This window comes from Thalassophryne amazonica, chromosome 6 (genome assembly GCF_902500255.1).
Source record: "Thalassophryne amazonica chromosome 6, fThaAma1.1, whole genome shotgun sequence".
Classification (NCBI taxonomy): Eukaryota; Metazoa; Chordata; class Actinopteri; order Batrachoidiformes; family Batrachoididae; genus Thalassophryne; species Thalassophryne amazonica.
The window spans coordinates 84,139,803-84,163,731 of NC_047108.1; the positions used below are offsets into that span (position 1 = coordinate 84,139,803).

Sequence of the window (23,929 nt, forward strand, 5' to 3'; positions counted from 1 at the left end):
GGGATGGACTACAGGACAACAGGCAAGCAGCTTGGTAGAAGACAACAACTGTTATGATTATTTATTAGAAAGTGGAAGAAACACAAGATGACTGTCAATCTCCCTCGGTCTGGGATTCCATGCAAGATCTCACTTTGTGGGGTAAGGATGATCCTGAGAAAGCTCAGAACTACACAGGAGGACCTGGTCAATGACCTGAAGAGAGCTGGGACCACAGTCACAAAGATTACATTAGTAACACATGATGCTGTCATGGTTTAAAATCCTGCAGGGCAGCAAGGTCCCCCTGCTCAAGTCAGCACATGTCCAGGCCCGTTTGAAGTTCACCAGTGACCATCTGGATGATCCAGAGGAGGCATGGGAGAAGGTCATGTGGTCAGATGAGACCAAAATAGAGCTTTTTGGAATCATCTCCACGTACCGTGTTTAGAGGATGAGAACAACCCCAAGAAAACCATCCCAACCGTGAAGCATGGGGGTAGAAACATCATACTCTGGGGATGCTCTTCTGCAAAGGGGACAGGATGACTGCACCGTATTGAAGGGAGGATGGATGGGGTCATGTATTGTGAGATTTTGGCAAACAACCTCCTTCCCTCAGTAAGAGCATTGAAGATGGATCATGGCTGGGTCTTCCAGCATGACAATGACCCCAAACACACAGCCAGAGCAACTAAGGAGGAGCTCCGTAAGAAGCATTTCAAGGTCCTGGAGTGGCCTGGCCAGTCTCCAGACCTAAACTCAACAGAAAATCTTTGGAGGGAGCTGAAACTCCAAACCTGAAAGATTTGGAGAAGATCTGTGTGGAGGAGTGGACCAAAATCCCTGCTGCCATGTGTGAAAACATCTGAACTCTGTAATGGCAGACAAATGTTTCTGTAGCAATTGTTAAGATCTTTTTTGGGGGGGTCAAAGACTTATTTCATGCAATTAAAATGCAAATTAATTATTTAAAAATCATACAATGTGATTTTCTGGATGTTTTTTTTTTTTTTACCTATGATAAAAATTACAGACCTCTCCATACTTTGTAGGTGGGAAAACCTGCAAAACTGACGGGGTCAAATACTTATTTTCCCCACTATATATATATATATTATATACGCACACATATATATATTATATACACACACATATATATACAGACTAAGGGCAGTTCAGAACCTCCGTGACCAGTAAAAGATCAAGGACCGAGACGTTGCCCGGTATGGCGGACCCGGGGTCCCACCCTGGAGCCAGGCCTGGGGTTGGGGGTCGCGCGCGAGCGCCTGGTGGTCGGGCCTTAGCCCATGGGGCCCGGCTGGGCTCAGCCCAAAAGAGAGATGTGGGCCCGCCCTCCTGTGGGTTCACCACCTGCAGAGGGGGCCATGGGGGTCGGGTGCAGAGAGGATTGGGTGGCGGTCGAGGGCGGGTGGCCCTGTGGCCCGGTCCAAGCCCCTGGCTGTTGGGACGTGGAATGTCACCTCGCTAGGGGGAAGGAGCCTGAGCTTGTGCGGGGCGTTGAGAGATACCGACTAGAGATAGTTGGGCTCACCTCCACGCACAGCTTGGGCTCTGGTACCCAACTCCTGGAGAGGGGCTGGACGCTTCATTTTTCTGGCGTCGCCCACGGGGAGAGGCGGAGAGCTGGGGTCGCATTGCTTATTGCTCCCCAGCTCAGTCGCCAAGTGTTGGAGTTCACTCCGGTGAACGAGAGGGTCGCGTCCCTACGCCTTCGGATCGGGGACAGGTCTCTCACTGTTGTCTCGGCCTACGGGCCGAGCAGCAGTGCAGAGTACCCGACCTTCCTGGAGTCCCTGGGAGGGGTACCAGATAGCGCTCTGACTGGGGACTCCATTGTTCTCCTGGGGGATTTCAACTCCCACGTGGGCGGTGACAGTGAGACCTGGAGGGGGGTGATCGGGAAGCACGGCCTCCCCGATCTGAACCCGAGTGGTGTTCAGTTGTTGGACTTCTGTGCTAGTCACAGTTTGTCCATCACGAACACCATGTTCGTGCACAAGGGTGTCCATAATCTTGGAACTTTTGCATAGAAGATGTGAGATGTTTATTATTTAATGTGTGGATCATTTCAGGCCAGTGTCATTATTAGGGACTATCAGTGTCCCAAAAAATGAACAATTGTAGTTTCAGATAATTGATTAATCACATAACACTAACAAGAGGACACATATGAAAGCGGGAAACGCTATATACTACACCACAAGTAGCTTCAGGGACACTGCACTAAAATCTAGAAAGAAATTCTTGTGTATGATGAACTGTGTGTTGTGTTACTGCATTTGTGTGTTAGTTTTAAAGCGTGGGGCAAGTTCCAAAGTTTGCCATTTTCAGCTTGTCTCAATGAGGACACTGTGGGTGACAGTACCTGTGACTGAATGTGAAGAGGCCCATGGCAGCAGACACAAATGCAATAGCCCAGGGGAAGGTGGTGTTGCCACAAAGAAGTAGTGTGAACGCACTGGACACCCCCATGGAGCAAAACTAACAGAGGAATGGATGCACACAAAAACAATGGGATGAGTTTTTCCATGTTGAAATGTTTTAGAGAGAGGACATTATTACATTGTGACACCACAATGAGGCTGTACAGATGAGTTAAAAGGCAGACACAGAGTGTGCTGTACCTGCATCAACTTCCTCACTGAAGCAGTATCGAATCCTGGAATCAAAAAAGAAAGCATGATGGACAGTGAGATATCACTTTGTCATTGTTCTCAGAGGTTTTAAAGCAGGTTTTACCTTGATTGATGAGGTGGTCAGACATGCAGCCACTGAAGACAGATGAGGGAATGGCCACAAACCAGGGAATGACATTGAACACCCAACCCTGCAGGGACAATCATTTCTGAGTGTGAACAAACCCGACCAGAAAACGCAGTGAACATCAAGTGATCCTGATGCACATTCACGGCTCTTTATTCAAAATACAGAGAAGCGCTATGAGGGTATTGCTGTATTTACCTTGGCTTCAGGGAAAGTGTCTCTAAAAAATGTTGGCAGCCACGACAAAACAGTGAAGAAGGTGCTGGAGGTGCATAGATGTGTAAGGATCACAGCACTGGTCAGGTCATGGAAGAGAAACACACAGAACAAGAGCACCAGTGTTACACTTGTACACGGGTAGGGATGGAAGTCGTGAAGTGTTAAAGTGTTGCACTCTCTGGGTCTCCCTACTTGTTCAAAATCAAAATTTTATTTCAAGAAAATAATCATAGTAGATTGCACTACTTCATAACCGTCCTAGTTAAAATGTTAATGAATGAATAAATTCATTCATTCAATTCATTCAATGTTCTGACCACATTTGAATGAATAAGTTTATTTCAGTTCAAAGAAAAAAGTGAAACTTTTCTGTACAAAACAAAACAAAACTGATTTCTCAGTTAAACTAAGTAACCGAAAGGGTGTAGGTAGAAGCAAAAGCTTATATACATTTGCTTTGGATTGTTGTTCTTCACTGTGCTTTTTTGTTAGTTTGTTTTCTTTTCATTGCCATATCTAATAACCTGTGGTGCACATGGTGTTTTTATATGCAAACAATTATTGAGGTTGTGTCAGTATTTTTAATGGCTAAAGATGGAAGTGAAATTCAGCCTCATGCACAAGCATATAATTTTCATGAAGAAGTCTAATGGCTGATTTTTTTTTTTATGGCCAAATCACAAGCTGTTCACATCTACTTTTTATAGAAACCCTTTTGCGATCGTGTCCCAGAATGTAAGGTAAAACAAGGTGGAGACAGCCAAAAAAAAACAAAAAAACAATCAGTAGAAATCTTTTAAAATACTAAAGATTAAATATGAACTGTGTTTCTTTTTCCTGGTCAAAAAAGGATTAGCAGAAATTAAAAAAAAAAGGTTTCATCTTCTCTTCATATTTAAAATAGGCTAATCGAAAATAAAATCACAGACAAACAGGAAATATAAAAATGACGTGTTTTCTCTTATTCCAGACATATAAGTCAGGTGAGGGTAAAAACAACTGAAACTGTTGGACTGTGAGTGCCAACGCTGGGGAGGGAGTTACACTCTGTTTGAAAATGAGCTACCAAATGTCTGTGAAGGTTCTCAGTCACCCAGGTCATATTTGTCTCTGGAGCTTGAAAAAGGGCGACTGGACTTCTTTGAGTTTATTGAAGACGTTTCACCTTTCATCCAAAAGGCTTCTTCAGTTCTAAAAACCAAAAGGTGGAGAATCTCAGGTATATAACCTCAGTGAGGGTTGTCCCTGGGAGGTAGTGTGCCTTGATAGAGAGAGTGGTAACATGACGAGTCGTAAGAAATCGGTCACATGACTTGTGGTGCCATCTTGGGTTCAAAATAGTGTTCGCTGTTAATGTGTCATGCATGTAAATCCAGCTATTTTTTTTAAATTTATTCACTGAAAATGCCGTGTTGTTGTGCGTTTGGAGGCACAAAAAGACACACCAAGGGCTTCAAGATGTACTGTGCTAAACCAATCAAACTTGTGCTGTTTCCTAATTGTATTAAGACATTTATTGTACTTTTGATTATTTTTCATGTTATTGTATCACATTATGTATTGTATTGACTTTAAATAATGCCATGATTCCACACACTTCAAACGGCAGGTAACAGGCAGTATGCACCTATAAAGGTAGTTTACAATCCACCAATAAACACAAGTTTTGTTTTTTTTTAGTTTTAAGTTTAATTTCAAATTAAAGGCCAAGGCTTAGACCAAGTCTTTACAGTGAGCACGTGAACGCAATGATTCATGATGGATGAAAATTATGTCATCTTTTAGAAGTTGCTAGCATCACACAGCGCAATGGTAACGGCTCCTTTGTGAGTATTATGAGTGACTTGCTGTGCAGTTAATGTAACATCATCTAACAGGTGTGTGTTGCAGTTTTTATGTGAGGTGAGGTGGAGGCTTATGGATACGGAAAGCCACTATACACACTGAGAGTGCCACACACGCTGCCGACACGGACACATACACACATACGGAGCACCACACATAAGGTCGTTTATGGTACAGATGTGAAAAACCATACAGTACTACTGAGGAACTAGTCACAGGACAAACAAAACGCACAATCACACAAAAATCCACAACATCCTCTCATTCTCTCACCAGACTGCAGGTTGTCTGAAGAGCCGTAACCAGTGTCTCTTGGATAGTTTGGACTGAGTTCCACCACTTCCCAGGGACTCGAGCGTGATGATAGGACCTGCGAAACACAATCCAGCACAAGCTGCAATTTTACAAATAAGTAGCTGGCAGGCAGATAACCTTCTTATGATGTCACTGAATAACATAACAACTGGAAAGGCACCTGGACCGAATCAAACACCAGGGGAAGAAAGAGTTTAGGCAAAGAGGGAACAGCTATATTGTGGGAGAGAAAGGGAAGAATAGTGTAACTGTGTTCATCTTATATGGCAAACAGAGATGTTGAGGACTATGGAAATACATACTGTATTTTCCAGACTGTATGTACGAAGTGCCTTCAATAAGTTTTGAGACTTTTTTCGTAGGGGCAGTTATAATCATCCCACACTCTTCTAATTTTGATATGTCATTACCATATGTCTAAGGAGATAATCTACCAATTTTTGTTATTCCAGGTTGAAAGAGACGGCTGTATGTGGACGTTAAGCGGACTCTACTAAATCACGCTCGTCACAGCTGACTTTTTTGCAAAATGCAGTCGGGATGGGAGGACACTTTGGAAGAGTGATACGCTATAAAATTTTCTGTTAAGCTGGGAAAGAACGCTACAGAGACTTATGAACTGCTTCAGACTGCTTATGGATTAAATTGCATGGGCAGAGCATCGGTGTTTCGTTGACACAAAAAGTTTAAGGGTGGCAGAGAGTCTGTGAGAGAAAATTCATACTTTTATGGATGAGAACCGTCGAGTGTCAACAGAGACAATAAGTGTAGAGTTTGAAGTCAGTGTGGGAACTGCGCACACGATTATTCATGGCGAACTGAACATGCGGAAGATTTGTGCGAAGTTCAGGACAATGTACCAGTCCACAACTCCATCTGTGTTTCCAACTGTTTGACCGAGATGGACATCAAGACAGTTCCTCACCCTCCCTACAGTCCAGACCTTGCTCCCTGTGACTTTTGGTTGTTCCCCAAGCTCAAGGAAAACCTTAGAGGCAGTCGTTTTGAAAGATGAAAGAGGCTGTGACAAGGGTCGTGGACACGTTCACACCAGAGGACTTCCAAGGGGCCTTCCAGAAGTTGTTGGAATGATACAACAAGTGCATTGCATCTGGAGGGGAGTACTTTGAAGGGGACTAGAGTTTCGTGCTTGTCCGAGGAAAAAAAAGTGTCCCTACGAAAAAAGTCTCAAAACTTATTGAAGGCACCTCGTATCATACCTGCACAAAAAATGCTCTTGAAGAGGAAAAAAATACACTATTTTATATATATATATATATATATATATATATATATATAGATAGATAGATAGATAGATAGATATGTCACGTGGAGCTGGAACCTATCCCAGCAGCCAAAGGGTGTGACGTGGTGTACACCCTAGACAGGATGCGAGTCTGTCGAAGGGCCGCATATAGATAGACAAATGCATTACACCTGCATTTACACCTACGGACAATTTAAAGTTTCCAATTCACCTAACATGCATGTCTTTTGAATGTGGGAGGAAGCTGGAAAGGAGCCCACGCAAACATGTAAACTCCACAAAGAAAGGCCCAAGGTGGGAATCTTTTATGATTAGAGTTAATTCTGTTTATCAATCAATCAATCAATTTTTTTTTATATAGCGCCAAATCACAACAAACAGTTGCCCCAAGGCGCTTTATATTGTAAGGCAAGGCCATACAATAATTATGTAAAACCCCAACGGTCAAAACGACCCCCTGTGAGCAAGCACTTGGCTACAGTGGGAAGGAAAAACTCCCTTTTAACAGGAAGAAACCTCCAGCAGAACCAGGCTCAGGGAGGGGCAGTCTTCTGCTGGGACTGGTTGGGGCTGAGGGAGAGAACCAGGAAAAAGACATGCTGTGGAGGGGAGCAGAGATCGATCACTAATGATTAAATGCAGAGTGGTGCATACAGAGCAAAAAGAGAAAGAAACAGTGCATCATGGGAACCCCCCAGCAGTCTACGTCTATAGCAGCATAACTAAGGGATGGTTCAGGGTCACCTGATCCAGCCCTAACTATAAGCTTTAGCAAAAAGGAAAGTTTTAAGCCTAATCTTAAAAGTAGAGAGGGTGTCTGTCTCCCTGATCTGAATTGGGAGCTGGTTCCACAGGAGAGGAGCCTGAAAGCTGAAGGCTCTGTCTCCCATTCTACTCTTACAAACCCTAGGAACTACAAGTAAGCCTGCAGTCTGAGAGCGAAGCGCTCTATTGGGGTGATATGGTACTACGAGGTCCCTAAGATAAGATGGGACCTGATTATTCAAAACCTTATAAGTAAGAAGAAGAATTTTAAATTCTATTCTAGAATTAACAGGAAGCCAATGAAGAGAGGCCAATATGGGTGAGATATGCTCTCTCCTTCCAGTCCCCGTCAGTACTCTAGATGCAGCATTTTGAATTAACTGAAGGCTTTTTAGGGAACTTTTAGGACAACCTGATAATAATGAATTACAATAGTCCAGCTGTTTAGTGCTTTGAATCCTGGGAATGCCCTATGTAATTCAATTAAATGTATTTATATAGTGCCAAATCAAACAAAAGTCACCCCAAGGCACTTCACAAATAAATGGCTATTATTATTATTATTATTATTATTTCTAAGTCAATTACATTAAATTAAATGTATTTATATAACACCAAATCACCCCAAAGTGCGTCACAAGGGCAAGGTCTAACCATACCCACATCCTGGAGCAAGCACACAGGCAACAGTGGTAAGGAAAAACTCCTTCTGGCATTTTTTTTGGAAGAAGCCTCAAGCAGACCAAACTCAGAGGGGTGACCAGCTGTTTTGGCCATACTAATAATAACAAAGATCAAATAAACAAAGTACAACAAAGAGTTTTTGAACATGCAAAACAAAAACAGAAAAAGAATTGTTCATATTGCTGAAAAATCCATAAGTCATTGTAATTGTAAACTCAAGTATCAGTCACAAACTACTACAAAAAACAAGGTTTATACTCCAGAAAATACAGTGCATACAAGGACTGTGTAAATACATATACACAAAATATGAGAGTGCCAAGACCTTGGACAGAATCAATATCAGAGGAGCAGATGTGATTCCAACAGGTTTGCACCATGAATCATCTTTCAGTCCTTACCTTCTTGATGTGGTTATAAATGTGATTACTTTATGGGCTTAAAGACCAGTCCCTCTGGTGCTTTTTTTTTTTCTTTTTTTTGTGCAACATCTGAATGCATGAAGTACACCCTGGAAGCTAGAAGAATAGAGAAGGGCTTTGGATGACAGAGGATTAAAGATTAACAGGAAGAATTCAGAATATCTGCAGTTTAGTGAGGATCAAGAATCAGAAGGTAGTTTGCAGAAAGATATATTGAAAGTAAGTTTATATACCTAGTATATAAGTTGTAGCCAAAGACAGAGAACTGGGTGCAGAAATAACCAGAGTTCACTCAGGATGGAACAACTGGAGGAGGGAAGCAGAAGTGATGAATGACAAAAGAATTAAGGCAGGTGGTTGAAAAGTCTTGTTTCAAAGACAGTAGTAAGACCAGCCATGATGTGTGAGTCCAAGACAATGGATGGTGAAGGGAATGCAGGAGAAAACGTTGGGTATAGTGGAAAGGAGAATGCTGGATAGTGATAGAAGGTTGGCAAAATAAGAAAGGAGGGAATCATAGGTACAATGCAAATAGGAGAAACACCTGAGGTTCAGTTTCAAGATGTTTGTGCAAGTGATGAGAACAGATCAGGTAGAGTGACGATAACAAAAGGGAAGTTGCTTGACAGAGTAAAGGACTGAGTGTGAAGGAGGTGGCCCTACAAAGGCATGGCAAAAGACAAGATGTCACTCAATATCAACAGACAGACAGTAAAAGCTTCCCTTACCTTCTCCTTTGAGGAGACATTTCCACAAGCAGTATGCCCAGAAGACTGAGAGAAGACCGGAGAGATAAAACACACTCTCCCAGCCATACATGTCCAACAGGAGTGAGCCAGCTCCTCCAATCAGCAGTGTTCTGAGAAGAGAATAAAAACAAGAGGCACTTGAAATGCCGAATGTCGCACCAAAAAGCTACAAATGGCAATTAGTGACTCTGGTGTCTGTTTATTTGCAATTAGTGACTCTGGTGTCTATGTTTATTTGCCTTCATAAACATGTAACTAACATACAGCATTTAATTGTATATATGTGGATTTAAGGCAATCCCATTATGGAATGGAAACATGCAAGCAAAGTCTGTAAAATGTATAAATAAATAAACACACAAACATATTAGAGTGAAACCAATATATTGGCTGGCCCACCTATTTCAGTCAGACTCTAAAACTCATTTTTGTTTCCACTCTAAATATGACGTGCCTATCATAATACAGTGCATCCAGAAAGCATTCAAAGCGCTTTACTTTACCACATTTTGTTATGTTACAGCCTTATTCCAAAATGGATGAAATTAATTTTTTCCCCTCAAAATTTTACACACAACACCCCATAATGACAATGTGAAAAAAAGTTTTTTTTTTGTTTTTTTTGTTTGTTTTTTAGATTTTTGTGAATTTATTAAAACATAAAAAAACTAAGAAATCACAAAAGTATTCACAGCCTTTGCCATGAAGTGCAAAATTGAGCTCAGGTGCATCCTGTTTCCACTGATCATCATTGAGATGTTTCTACGGCTTAATTGGAGTCAACATGGGGTGAATTCAGTTGATTGGACAAGATCTGGAAAAGCACACATGTCTACATATAATGCTGCGTTTACACATAATGACGACAAGTCACGAATGCCACGAAGTACACATTCTTGGCCGCTGATCACGAATGTGATGATTCGGGGCAGAGGCGTCAGGTGTCCTCAGGAACTGTTGCAACCTGTTACCACATGTTGCGATTAATGGCACGTGTTGCTAGGGAATTATCAGGAACCATTACGCACGGTCAAGAATAGTGTTCCGCATTGTTGCGCACTACTGCGCGTAACAGAGCATCGTTAAGTTCTGCCACGTTGTGAATGAGGTGAATTGTCTCCACACACACACCCATATTCATCCAACTGAAATGAGATCGCTCCAGTTTTTCAGAAGAACTTTGTGACTACATGCGTAGTTGGGCTTTGTGCCATGGAGTGGTGCAGAGAGGAGGAGGAAACGGACAGAGCCAGATGTGTGGCTTCATGCGGCTCTCGTCTCGCGCATTTTCCCCAAACAACAGGCACATGCAGCAGGTGGAACACCTGCAGGAGCGCGCTGAAGAGCACTGAAATTAGACTTTTAGCCGACTTGGTGTCAGCAGTCAAACTGAATGCGATGCAGTAGGGTTTAATTGTGCGTGCGCTTCTTCCTCCGCCGGACTGGAGGAGGTGCAGAGATATCTGGCTGCACGCGAGTCTCCTCTCGCTCCCCTGGTTCCTCTGGCTCAGACTCGTTCTCCCGCTCAGCAGTTACAACAGCAGGTGGAACACCTGCAGGAACGTCCTGAGGAGCTTCAGCAGGAACTGTGGAACGACACTTGGAGCCGAGTTTAATTGTGCGCACGTGACAGAAAACTGATTCGTCGTGGCGCGCAGTGAAATGTGGCACCGCGTTACAAGTCGTGTCAAAACCTGAGAGTTTCCGTGTCACTTCGTTATAACGCGTGACAGTTTGGGCTCCAAGAACCATCACAGGAACTACTACGAACGTTGTCACGTTCTATTAAGGCTCACTACTCATCAAGACGGATCAATACCAGTAGAGGCCAATATATATATATATTATATATATATATTGGCCTCTACTGGTGGTTGGCTCTCACTGCGGTATTGTATCACTTCCTGTTCCGGAGCACAGTGGTGTTTTTCTGTATCTGTTAGCTGTTTAATCTGCGCAGTTAGATTGATCTAGTTATCTAGATTACGATTTGTTTCCCAGTGTAATCTTTACGTGCCTTAACTAAAGCACTCCTTCTGCTGAATCACCTCTAAATTATTTACACATTATTCACTTTGCGTGTTTTTAGGAATCCGCTAGCTTAGCGTAGCTACTAGCTCTTAGCCGATTTAGCATGGCGGCTTCTCCTGTCTCTCCCGCACTTTTCTGCTCTGGGTGTGAAATGTTTAGTTATTCCTCGGCCTCCTTTAGCAGTAACGGTACTTGTAATAAGTGTAGCTTATTCGTAGCTTTGGAGGCCAGGCTGGGCGAATTGGAGACTCGGCTCCGCACCGTGGAAAATTCTACAGCTAGCCAGGCCCCTGTAGTCGGTGCGGACCAAGGTAGTTTAGCCGCCGCTAGTTCCCCCCTGGCAGATCCCGAGCAGCCGGGAAAGCAGGCCGACTGGGTGACTGTGAGGAGGAAGCGTAGCCCTAAACAGAAGCCCCGTGTACACCGCCAACCCGTTCACATCTCTAACCGTTTTTCCCCACTCGACGACACACCCGCCGAGGATCAAACTCTGGTTATTGGCGACTCTGTTTTGAGAAATGTGAAGTTAGCGACACCAGCAACCATAGTCAATTGTCTTCCGGGGGCCAGAGCAGGCGACATTGAAGGAAATTTGAAACTGCTGGCTAAGGCTAAGCGTAAATTTGGTAAGATTGTAATTCACGTCGGCAGTAATGACACCCGGTTACGCCAATCGGAGGTCACTAAAATTAACATTGAATCGGTGTGTAACTTTGCAAAAACAATGTCGGACTCTGTAGTTTTCTCTGGGCCCCTCCCCAATCAGACCGGGAGTGACATGTTTAGCCGCATGTTCTCCTTGAATTGCTGGCTGTCTGAGTGGTGTCCAAAAAATGAGGTGGGCTTCATAGATAATTGGCAAAGCTTCTGGGGAAAACCTGGTCTTGTTAGGAGAGACGGCATCCATCCCACTTTGGATGGAGCAGCTCTCATTTCTAGAAATCTGGCCAATTTTCTTAAATCCTCCAAACCGTGACTATCCAGGGTTGGGACCAGGAAGCAGAGTTGTAGTCTTACACACCTCTCTGCAGCTTCTCTCCCCCTGCCATCCCCTCATTACCCCATCCCCGTAGAGACGGTGCCTGCTCCCAGACTACCAATAACCAGCAAAAATCTATTTAAGCATAAAAATCAAAAAGAAAAAATAATATAGCACCTTCAACTGCACCACAGACTAAAACAGTTAAATGTGGTCTATTAAACATTAGGTCTCTCTCTTCTAAGTCCCTGTTGGTAAATTATATAATAATTGATCAACATATTGATTTATTCTGCCTAACAGAAACCTGGTTACAGCAGGATGAATATGTTAGTTTAAATGAGTCAACACCCCCGAATCACACTAACTGTCAGAATGCTCGTAGCACGGGCCGGGGCGGAGGATTAGCAGCAATCTTCCATTCCAGCTTATTAATTAATCAAAAACCCAGACAGAGCTTTAATTCATTTGAAAGCTTGTCTCTTAGTCTTGTCCATCCAAATTGGAAGTCCCAAAAACCAGTTTTATTTGTTATTATCTATCGTCCACCTGGTCGTTACTGTGAGTTTCTCTGTGAATTTTCAGACCTTTTGTCTGACTTAGTGCTTAGCTCAGATAAGATAATTATAGTGGGCGATTTTAACATCCACACAGATGCTGAGAATGACAGCCTCAACACTGCATTTAATCTATTATTAGACTCTATTGGCTTTGCTCAAAAAGTAAATGAGTCCACCCACCACTTTAATCATATCTTAGATCTTGTTCTGACTTATGGTATGGAAATAGAAGACTTAACAGTATTCCCTGAAAACTCCCTTCTGTCTGATCATTTCTTAATAACATTTACATTTACTCTGATGGACTACCCAGCAGTAGGGAATAAGTTTCATTACACTAGAAGTCTTTCAGAAAGCGCTGTAACTAGGTTTAAGGATATGATTCCTTCTTTATGTTCTCTAATGCCATATAACAACACAGTGCAGAGTAGCTACCTAAACTCTGTAAGGGAGATAGAGTATCTCGTCAATAGTTTTACATCCTCATTGAAGACAACTTTGGATGCTGTAGCTCCTCTGAAAAAGACAGCTTTAAATCAGAAGTGTCTGACTCCGTGGTATAACTCACAAACTCGTAGCTTAAAGCAGATAACCCGTAAGTTGGAGAGGAAATGGCGTCTCACTAATTTAGAAGATCTTCACTTAGCCTGGAAAAAGAGTCTGTTGCTCTATAAAAAAGCCCTCCGTAAAGCTAGGACATCTTTCTACTCATCACTAATTGAAGAAAATAAGAACAACCCCAGGTTTCTTTTCAGCACTGTAGCCAGGCTGACAAAGAGTCAGAGCTCTATTGAGCTGAGTATTCCATTAACTTTAACTAGTAATGACTTCATGACTTTCTTTGCTAACAAAATTTTAACTATTAGAGAAAAAATTACTCATAACCATCCCAAAGACGTATCGTTATCTTTGGCTGCTTTCAGTGATGCCGGTATTTGGTTAGACTCTTTCTCTCCGATTGTTCTGTCTGAGTTATTTTCATTAGTTACTTCATCCAAACCATCAACATGTTTATTAGACCCCATTCCTACCAGGCTGCTCAAGGAAGCCCTACCATTATTTAATGCTTCGATCTTAAATATGATCAATCTATCTTTGTTAGTTGGCTATGTACCACAGGCTTTTAAGGTGGCAGTAATTAAACCATTACTTAAAAAGCCATCACTTGACCCAGCTATCTTAGCTAATTATAGGCCAATCTCCAACCTTCCTTTTCTCTCAAAAATTCTTGAAAGGGTAGTTGTAAAACAGCTAACTGATCATCTGCAGAGGAATGGTCTATTTGAAAAGTTTCAGTCAGGTTTTAGAATTCATCATAGTACAGAAACAGCATTAGTGAAGGTTACAAATGATCTTCTTATGGCCTCGGACAGTGGACTCATCTCTGTGCTTGTTCTGTTAGACCTCAGTGCTGCTTTTGATACTGTTGACCATAAAATTTTATTACAGAGATTAGAGCATGCCATAGGTATTAAAGGCACTGCGCTGCGGTGGTTTGAATCATATTTGTCTAATAGATTACAATTTGTTCATGTAAATGGGGAATCTTCTTCACAGACTAAAGTTAATTATGGAGTTCCACAAGGTTCTGTGCTAGGACCAATTTTATTCACTTTATATATGCTTCCCTTAGGCAGTATTATTAGACGGTATTGCTTAAATTTTCATTGTTACGCAGATGATACCCAGCTTTATCTATCCATGAAGCCAGAGGACACACACCAATTAGCTAAACTGCAGGATTGTCTTACAGACATAAAGACATGGATGACCTCTAATTTCCTGCTTTTAAACTCAGATAAAACTGAAGTTATTGTACTTGGCCCCACAAATCTTAGAAACATGGTGTCTAACCAGATCCTTACTCTGGATGGCATTACCCTGACCTCTAGTAATACTGTGAGAAATCTTGGAGTCATTTTTGATCAGGATATGTCATTCAAAGCGCATATTAAACAAATATGTAGGACTGCTTTTTTGCATTTACGCAATATCTCTAAAATTAGAAAGGTCTTGTCTCAGAGTGATGCTGAAAACTAATTCATGCATTTATTTCCTCTAGGCTGGACTATTGTAATTCATTATTATCAGGTTGTCCTAAAAGTTCAGATCAGGTGACCCTGAACCATCCCTTAGTTATGCTGCTATAGACGTAGACTGCTGGGGGGTTCCCATGATGCACTGTTTCTTTCTCTTTTTGCTCTGTATGCACCACTCTGCATTTAATCATTAGTGATCGATCTCTGCTCCCCTCCACAGCATGTCTTTTTCCTGGTTCTCTCCCTCAGCCCCAACCAGTCCCAGCAGAAGACTGCCCCTCCCTGAGCCTGGTTCTGCTGGAGGTTTCTTCCTGTTAAAAGGGAGTTTTTCCTTCCCACTGTAGCCAAGTGCTTGCTCACAGGGGGTCGTTTTGACCGTTGGGGTTTTTGTTGTGATTTGGCGCTATATAAAAAAAAAAATTGATTGATTGATGAATGTCTTTCCATATCTCTGAGCTGAGCTCTTGTGCAGGTCAGGTTTATAAAGAATGCAACACGTCTCATTTTGGAAGGAAAAACTGTTTTAGTCGATTGTAGTTTATTGTCTGTATTGCAACGTTTGTAAGAGGTGTCATTTTATTTAAAGCGGCGATTCATTTTGAAGTTATTAATTCCGAGCGGACTCTGTCTCAGCAGAGAGCCGTGCAGCGGTTGAAGTTGTGTCAACGGAACGGAGGACTATTCTCCATTCTTGACTAAAACAAGACAAGAGTCCCAGTTAGTGACTTTAATCTACACAAAAGTGACTCATGATATTTTAGTGGCTTTCAGAGGGGTTAAGAAGCAGACTTACCGCTTCTGAAGAGCAGCGAATCAAAGAGCCACGAGCCATTGAATCAAAGCATTGCTTCTGCAAACTGGAGTCGCGCTGCAGAAACGGTTGATTACAGACGCTGTATTGAAAATAAGCGTAACGGGCCTTAACGCAAGTAAACCATATATATATATATATATATATATATAAACGAATGGGAGGAAACTGGAGTCAACGTCTGTGACCGAACTGTAAGAAACCACCTAAAGGAAATGGGATTTATATACAGAAAAGATAAACGAAAGCCATCATTAACACGTAAACAAAAAAACAAGGTTACAGTGGGCTAAGGAAAAGCAATTGTGGACTATGGATGACTGGATGAAAGTCATATTCAGTGCTGAATCTCGAATCTGCATTGGGCAAGGTGGTGATGCTGGAAATTTGTTTGGTGCCGTTCCAATGAGATTTATAAAGATGACTGCCTGAAGAGAACATGTAAATTTCCACAGTCATTGATGATATGGGGCTGCATGTCAGGTAAAGGCACTGGGGAGATGGCTGTCATTACATCATCAATAAATGCACAAGTTTACGTTGATATTTTGGACACTTTTCTTATCCCATCAATTGAAAGGATGTTTGGGGATGATGAAATCATTTTTCAAGATGATAATGCATCTTGCCATAGAGCAAAAACTGTGAAAACATTCCTTGCAAAAAGACACACAGGGTCAATGTCATGGTCTGCAAATAGTCCGGATCTTAATCCAATTGAAAATCTTTGGTGGAAGTTGAAGAAAATGGTCCATGACAAGGCTCCAACCTGCAAAGCTGATCTGGCAAAAGCAATCAGATGAAGTTGGAGCCAGATTGATGAAGAGTACTGTTTGTCATTCATTAAGTCCATGCCTCAGAGACTGCAAGCTGTTATAAAAGCCAGAGGTGGTGCAACAAAATACTAGTGATGTGTTGGAGCATTCTTTTGTTTTTCATGATTCCATAATTTTTTCCTCAGAATTGAGTGAGTCCATATTTTTTTCCCTCTGCTTGGTCTAAAAAAGTAACCGTTACTGACTGCCACAATTTTTTTTCCTGATTTCTTGTAGTGTTTCTTAAAGCCAGAAAGTTGCCATTTGAAATGACTTTAGTTTTGTGTCATGTCTGTGATGTGCTTTTTTTCTACAAAATTAAACAACTGAATGAACATCCTCCGAGGCCGGTGATTCCATAATTTTTGCCAGGGGTTGTAGTTAGGGCTAGATCAGGTGACCCTGAACCATCCCTTAGTTATGCTGCTATAGACTTAGACTGCTGGGGGGTTCCTATGATGCACTGAGTATTTCTTTCTCTTTTTGCTCTGTATGCACCACTCTGCATTTAATCATTAGTGATTGAGCTCTGCTCTCTTCCACAGCATGTCTTTTTCCTGATTCTCTCCCCTCAGCCCCAACCAGTCCCAGCAGAAGACTGCCCCTCCCTGAGCCTGGTTCTGCTGGAGGTTTCTTCCTGTTAAAAGGGAGTTTTTCCTTCCCACTGTAGCCAAGTGCTTGCTCACAGGGGGTCGTTTTGACCGTTGGGGTTTTACATAATTATTGTATGGCCTTGCCTTACAATATAAAGTGCCTTGGGGCAACTGTTTGTTGTGATTTGGCGCTATATAGAAAAAGTGATTGATTGATTGAATACGCTCAGTTGCGACCTCCACGACGTGAGACAAAATGAGGGTGGTGTGTGACATTCGTGGCAGATTTTTTGACAGGCAAAAACATGCTCCACGAATATTAAGAATATCACGCACCAACACGCACTATTAAGAAACCTCTTCAGATGCGTTAAGTCACATTAAGAATGTCAGGAATGTGTCACGAATGACAGAAAAATGATATTCGTAATGCGTCTTGGTTATGTGTAAACGCACCTTTAGGTCCCATAGTTGACAGTGCATGTCAGAGCACAGAACAAGCATGAAGTCAAAGGAACTGCCCGTAGACCTCTGAGACAGGGTCTCAAGGCATAAATCTGGGGAAGGGTACAGAAACATTTCCGCTGCTTTGAAGGTCCCAATCAGCATAGTGGCCTCCATCATCCGTAAATGGAAGAACTTCAGTGTCCTATTGTATTTGTTTCAACATAATAGACACATTCTGAATGTGAAATCTTTGTCATCAAGCATGTTATAGATGTAGCTGTTACAAAGATTTATACAAATCATTGCATTAATTGCCATATTCATATACTGTATTTTCCAGAGTATAAGTTTCATTTATTTTTACTGGTTTTGGACGTCCTGCGACTTATACTCTGGTACAATTTACGTATCTATATACTGAAAAATTAAGCATTTTTTATATTTTTAATTAATAATAATTATAATAACTATTTAAATAGGACTTTCCCAGGAATCAAAGCACTAAGTAAAATAACCTCCAACAACAAAAGAATAAATGCCAAAAATATAACATCCACTACAACAACGTACAAAAATTCCAAACTGAAGAGTTGATAATACAGAAAAAGGTGTGATTTATACTCTGCTGCAACTTATATGCCAAAAATTATGGTATGTGGGAAGTGATGACCAAATGCTTAAAATAGTGGGCATGTGACCAGACAGTCCAGGGTTCAAATCCCTGTCAGACCAGAAAATCACTCAAAGGCCTTGAGAAGGTTCTTAATCCCCAAGTAGTTTCACACTTGGGGATGCAATTTCTGGTGCTCCCAAGAAGTCTCCCAGCCAAGTACTAATCAGGACCTGTATACACAGAGCAGCACAGCTGCTACGTGTAGGAGATACTCACCCCAAATAGGAGCCACTGCCCACAGTGCTCATGAGGAAGCCTCTCTCGCTTTCCACCACCTTCTGAGAGCACAGGCTCGCCAGAGACGGATAATGAACTCCTAAAATCCATAACAGGAAACATTATTGCTTCAATGTCTACAAATTAAATTGAAAAATCAATTCAAGAGGAAAACAGGTTAGAATTATTATCTCTCATTATTCATTTAGGGTTTTGTTTTTGTTGTTAAGTAATCAAGCTGTTTTCTTTTTTTGTTGCTTTTTTTTTAAACCTGTCAAGTATAGCAATTATACAACCCCTGGCAAAATTTATGGAATCACCGGCCTCGGAGGATGTTTATTCAGTTGTTTAATTTTGTAGAAAAAAAGCAGATCACAGACATGACACAAAACTAAAGTCATTTCAAATGGCAACTTTCTGGCTTTAAGAAACACTATAAGAAATTAAGAAAAACAATTGTGGCAGTCAGTAACAGTTACTGTTTTAGACCAAGCAGAGGGAAAAAAATATGGACTCACTCAATTCTGAGGAATAAATTATGGAATCACCCTGTAAATTTTCATCCCCAAAACTAACACCTGCATCAAATCAGATCTGCTTGTTAGTCTGCATCTAAAAAGGAGTGATCACACCTTGGAGAGCTGTTGCACCAAGTGGACTGACATGAATCATGGCTCCAACACGAGAGATGTCAATTGAAACAAAGGAGAGGATTATCAAACTCTTAAAAGAGGGTAAATCATCACGCAATGTTGCAAAAGATGTTGGTTGTTCACAGTCAGCTGTGTCTAAACTCTGGACCAAATACAAACAATATGGGAAGGTTGTTAAAGGCAAACATACTGGTAGACCAAGGAAGACATCAAAGCGTCAAGACAGAAAACTCAAAGCAATATGTCTCAAAAATCGAAAATGCACAACAAAACAAATGAGGAACGAATGGGAGGAAACTGGAGTCAATGTCTGTGACCGAACTGTAAGAAACTGCCTAAAGGAAATGGGATTTACATACAGAAAAGATAAACGAAAGCCATCATTAACACCTAAACAGAAAAAAACAAGGTTACAATGGGCTAAGGAAAAGCAATTGTGGACTGTGGATGACTGGATGAAAGTCATATTCAGTGATGAATCTCGAATCTGCATTGGGCAAGGTGATGATGCTGGAACTTTTGTTTGGTGCTGTTCCAATGAGATTTATAAAGATGACTGCCTGAAGAGAACATGTACATTTCCACAGTCATTGATGATATGGGGCTGCATGTCAGGTAAAGGCACTGGGGAGATGGCTGTCATTACATCATCAATAAATGCACAAGTTTACGTTGATATTTTGGACACTTTTCTTATCCCATCAGTTGAAAGGATGTTTTGGGATGATGAAATCATTTTTCAAGATGATAATGCATCTTGCCATAGAGCAAAAACTGTGAAAACATTCCTTGCAAAAAGACACATAGGGTCAATGTCATGGCCTGCAAATAGTCCAGATCTTAATCCAGTTGAAAATCTTTGGTGGAAGTTGAAGAAAATGGTCCATGACAAGGCTCCAACCTGCAAAGCTGATCTGGCAACAGCAATCAGAGAAAGTTGGAGCCAGATTGATGAAGAGTACTGTTTGTCACTAATCATTAAGTCCATGCCTCAGAGACTGCAAGCTGTTATAAAATCCAGAGGTGGTGCAACAAAATACTAGTGATGTGTTGGAGCGTTCTTTTGGTTTTCATGATTCCATAATTTTTTCCTCAGAATTGAGTGATTCCATATTTTTTCCCTCTGCTTGGTCTAAAAAAGTAACCGTTACTGACTGCCACAATTTTTTTCCCCTGATTTCTTATAGTGTTTCTTAAAGCCAGAAAGTTGCCATTTGAAATGACTTTAGTTTTGTGTCATGTCTGTGATCTGCTTTTTTTCTACAAAATTAAACAACTGAATGAACATCCTCCGAGGCCGGTGATTCCATAATTTTTGCCAGGGGTTGTAGTAATAGGGTAATTATTTGCCGTAGTTTGTGTTAAATGCTGATATGATGAAGTAAAAACCAACTAGCATCTCTGATTTTGAATGCTTTTTACAGCAGGCAGGTCCTTCAGATATATTAAAGTGCAAGAATCTTGAGCAATAATTAAATTATTGCAACCAAATCTGTCAGCCACTGAAATTAATCTAAGACCCACAGTGGAAGCATAACAGTGCAAACTCAAATAATTTGTAAAATGTATTTTAACTTTTTTTTCCTCAATCTTTCACTATCCATATCATTGCGGTGCACATTTTTACCTTGCAACAAGCCCATGAGGAATCGAGCCAGCGTCATGGAGATGATTGGCTGGGAGCAGAAGTGCGCCAGCATCGGGGTGAAGGCGGTCATCGAGCCCCACGCTGCTGCAGACAGCAGGAGAACCTTTTCACCTCCCACCCTGTGGTCACAAAACACAGTTGATCACACTTCTCACAAAGCTCCTTATGTCACCTGACAAAATGCGTTTGCATGTGTATGACAGGTGGAACACTACAAAAATTGATATCTAAGAAAGTAAAAAAAGACTTGTTTAAAGAAAATTTGACTTAATTTTTGTCTAAATAGAAAAATAATCTTGTCAAGCATTTTTTTTTACATAAGAAAAAATGTCTTATTTTTGGAAAATGTATCTCACTTTTTCTTGATAAGTTTTTCCAGCTAATATCAAGTTGTACTTAACCAGTAACAAGGAAAGGCAAAGAATTTCAAATCATCCACGCAAAGGAACAAGACTGTTTTCTTTTTTAAGACAGAAGCTAATCTTAAAATAAGAATTCTGTCTAGTTTTAAGGGCACATTCTCATTATTCAATGCCTAGACATTTTGTTGGTTTTGAGAATTCCAACCAATTAATTTTTTCTTACCCATTGGCAGATTTTTTTTTTTTTTTTTTTGCTTAATACAAGCAAATTTGACTAGATTTCAGATTATTTTTCTTATTTTGAGAGGGACCATTTTTGGAGTGAAAAACATTTGAGTCTCACAACAGAAAAATAAACAATAGTGAAAATGGTTTGTGCAGGTCTGTCAGTGTTTAAAGAGAAATCATTTTGATGCCAATTTTTTGGAATGCAAAATAATAGCACATTTATGAACTTCATGAGCCTCATATGCTATAAACTAATATTTTTGGCTTTACCCATTTCTTGCTCCAGCATAGGTCTCCATGCTACAGTGGCTGGTAAGGGCCACTACACTTCCAAATTAAGTCAATGCAAGAAAATCCTTGCACTACTGTTCAGTGCAATGAAACTCTCTACCAAAATTCTTTAAGGCCAAAATACGTGTTAGTTTGTCTATCTGGCAAAAAAAAAAAAACCACACACAATTAGATTGATATTTTTTCCAGCAACTCAGCAAAATTGTAACGGTCATTGGTCCTACGATGATGTCATGACATGAGTGACGTGATGACGTCAAGTGCGTGATGTGACGTCACACATCATAGCAATGAATGCAAATTCTTATTTGAAAATAATTTCTAAATGTGCTTACATTACTGCATTCTAAAGACTTCTTTTTTTTGTATTTTTTTCATATATTTTTTATTTACTTAGTTATTTTTTCTTTTTTTGGTCATTTCTTCAGACATCATTTTTTTCTTTTTTTGGTCATTTCTTCAGACATCACAGATTTTTCATATTTCAGGAACACTGAACATGATGTGAAACATATTTGCAGATTGCTGAAATAAATATTTTGCTTCCTGAAATGAAATACAGCCTATTTTATTGTTTGGATTTTTTTTTGTTGTTGTTTTTTGTCATTTCTTCAGATGTGTAATACTGAACATGATGTAAAATATCTTTGCAGATTGCTGAAACTAATATTTTGCTTCCTCAAGTGAAATACAGCAATACAGAAATACAGTGTAAGTGATAATGTAATAATAAAACCCCACTTCTGCTGGGGTCGACGTTTCCTGGCTGACTTCACACTCAAATTCTCCCGGGGGCCGTGATCTCTTGTTACCAATGCTGCAGCTGGAGTTCTGGGTCTGAACTTCAGCAAAGTCTCTCAGTAATTTGGCCATTCCTGGACACTGCTACGTTGGGCAATTTTTTTAATTTGCCTTGCTGCACCATTTGCAAAGACCCATAGACCAATGAGCCATCGGACTACAGACCCGCAATCAGTGCCTTGAAATCACATCTAATGCCAAGACAGTTATAAAGCATATTACATCAAACCTGTAACTTTACTAAAATAAGGTAACAGAGCTGCAAACAGCATTTACCAATTTACCAGAAACTGCTGTTTGTGTAGTGAGCACTCCTGTTGTGTTGCAAAGCGTTTCAGTGTTCAGTGTGTGAATTTGCATCAAGCATATTATGAAATGAAAGCCACGAGAGGAGCAATGCAAACCCTGCACGCTCTGAACAAACATGCCTTCCTTACACTTACACCAATAAATCACAAATAATCTGCATATCACTACAAACCTTAGGGCCCCTTCCCACATAAATGGTAAATGGACTGCATTTATATAGCGCTTTTCCATCTGCATCAGACGCTCAAAGCGCTTTACAATCATGCCTCACATTCACCCCGATGTCAGGGTGTTGCCATACAAGGCGCTCACTACACACCGGGAGCAATAGGGGATTAAAGGCCTTGCCCAAGGGGCCTTAGTGATTTTCCAGTCAGGCGGGGATTTGAGCCCATGATCTTCTGGACTCAAGCCCAACACCTTAACCACTACACCATCACCTCCCATCACCACATAGTACGAATAAGTACAAATCAGGGCAATTCACAGAGGAACAGCTTGTATGAGCGAACCACGAAAACATCAAGCCGACGGGCAGGCATGAACAATCCCGGGGCGACGGTATCGTGCACGCGACGGTGTCGTATGAGCAGGAACACAGTGCGAGCAGCTGCACCACATTGCGCCGCTAATGTGGAGGAAAATAAAATAAAAAGCAGCTGTATACTTTGTGAATATCACTGGGTTGATATAAATAATAAATAAAAGGGGACGCAATACAAAACCCCGCGGTTAAATAACCCTGGTTAATTAAAAAATAAATGCCACTCACAGGATTCAAACCTGTAAACTCTGATTACCAGATGGAAACATAACTACTGTGCTATGATCACTGTATTTTAATAGGAGCGTGAAATGGCTAAAATCAACAAGCAGATAAACATGTATTTTTTTTAAAGAGAAAAAAGCGCTGTGATAATTGACCAAATGGCGTTTGTTATGGTGTATTTCTGCTGATACGTGACTGAAAGTGGCGTATTTGTCGCACTGTTGACTCACAGCCCTCACAGCCCAACACGTGTGTCCTGTCAGACAGACATGACATTCAGATCGCCTGCTGCGTGTCCACATGAACTGACGGTCAGTTTCATCAGCCTGTCGCAAAAGTGATATATGTTTTTATGTAATTCCACGCAATGACAGCAAGCACACACATGTGCGTGTCTGTCAAAACACGGAACATGTTCTGCAGCTGTGACGTCCAGGACCAGAGATGTCTCAACAGCTGTTGGCAAACAGCCACGCCCCCTGTCTGGTCAGTGCACAGACAATGATCGTCTGCTGACTGTTGTCGTGCTAATAGTGCGAATGGCCACACATTTTGTAAGTGGCAAACGTGCGGTGTTAGATGTTCATGCGTGTCACCTGGAATTCGGCCGACACCTGCCGTGAGAGGGTTCGATGGGCTCTCACAGCGCACACTCTGTCTTTCACACTCTGT

General features: G+C 41.2%; 1 protein-coding gene across 1 annotated transcript in view; it reads right to left on the reverse strand.

Moving 5' to 3' along the window:
- The window catches only part of slc17a9b (solute carrier family 17 member 9b), a 46,249-nt gene that overhangs the window by 15,066 nt on the left and 7,254 nt on the right, over window positions 1-23,929 (reverse strand). Inside the window, exons 3-10 of the mRNA XM_034172636.1 lie at window positions 20,477-20,616; window positions 18,197-18,296; window positions 9,012-9,142; window positions 5,104-5,200; window positions 2,965-3,061; window positions 2,743-2,830; window positions 2,628-2,662; window positions 2,369-2,484 (exon numbers count right to left, since the gene is read on the reverse strand). Coding sequence (XP_034028527.1) covers window positions 2,369-2,484; window positions 2,628-2,662; window positions 2,743-2,830; window positions 2,965-3,061; window positions 5,104-5,200; window positions 9,012-9,142; window positions 18,197-18,296; window positions 20,477-20,616 — 804 coding nt within the window. The remainder of the gene's footprint in view (window positions 1-2,368; window positions 2,485-2,627; window positions 2,663-2,742; window positions 2,831-2,964; window positions 3,062-5,103; window positions 5,201-9,011; window positions 9,143-18,196; window positions 18,297-20,476; window positions 20,617-23,929) is intronic.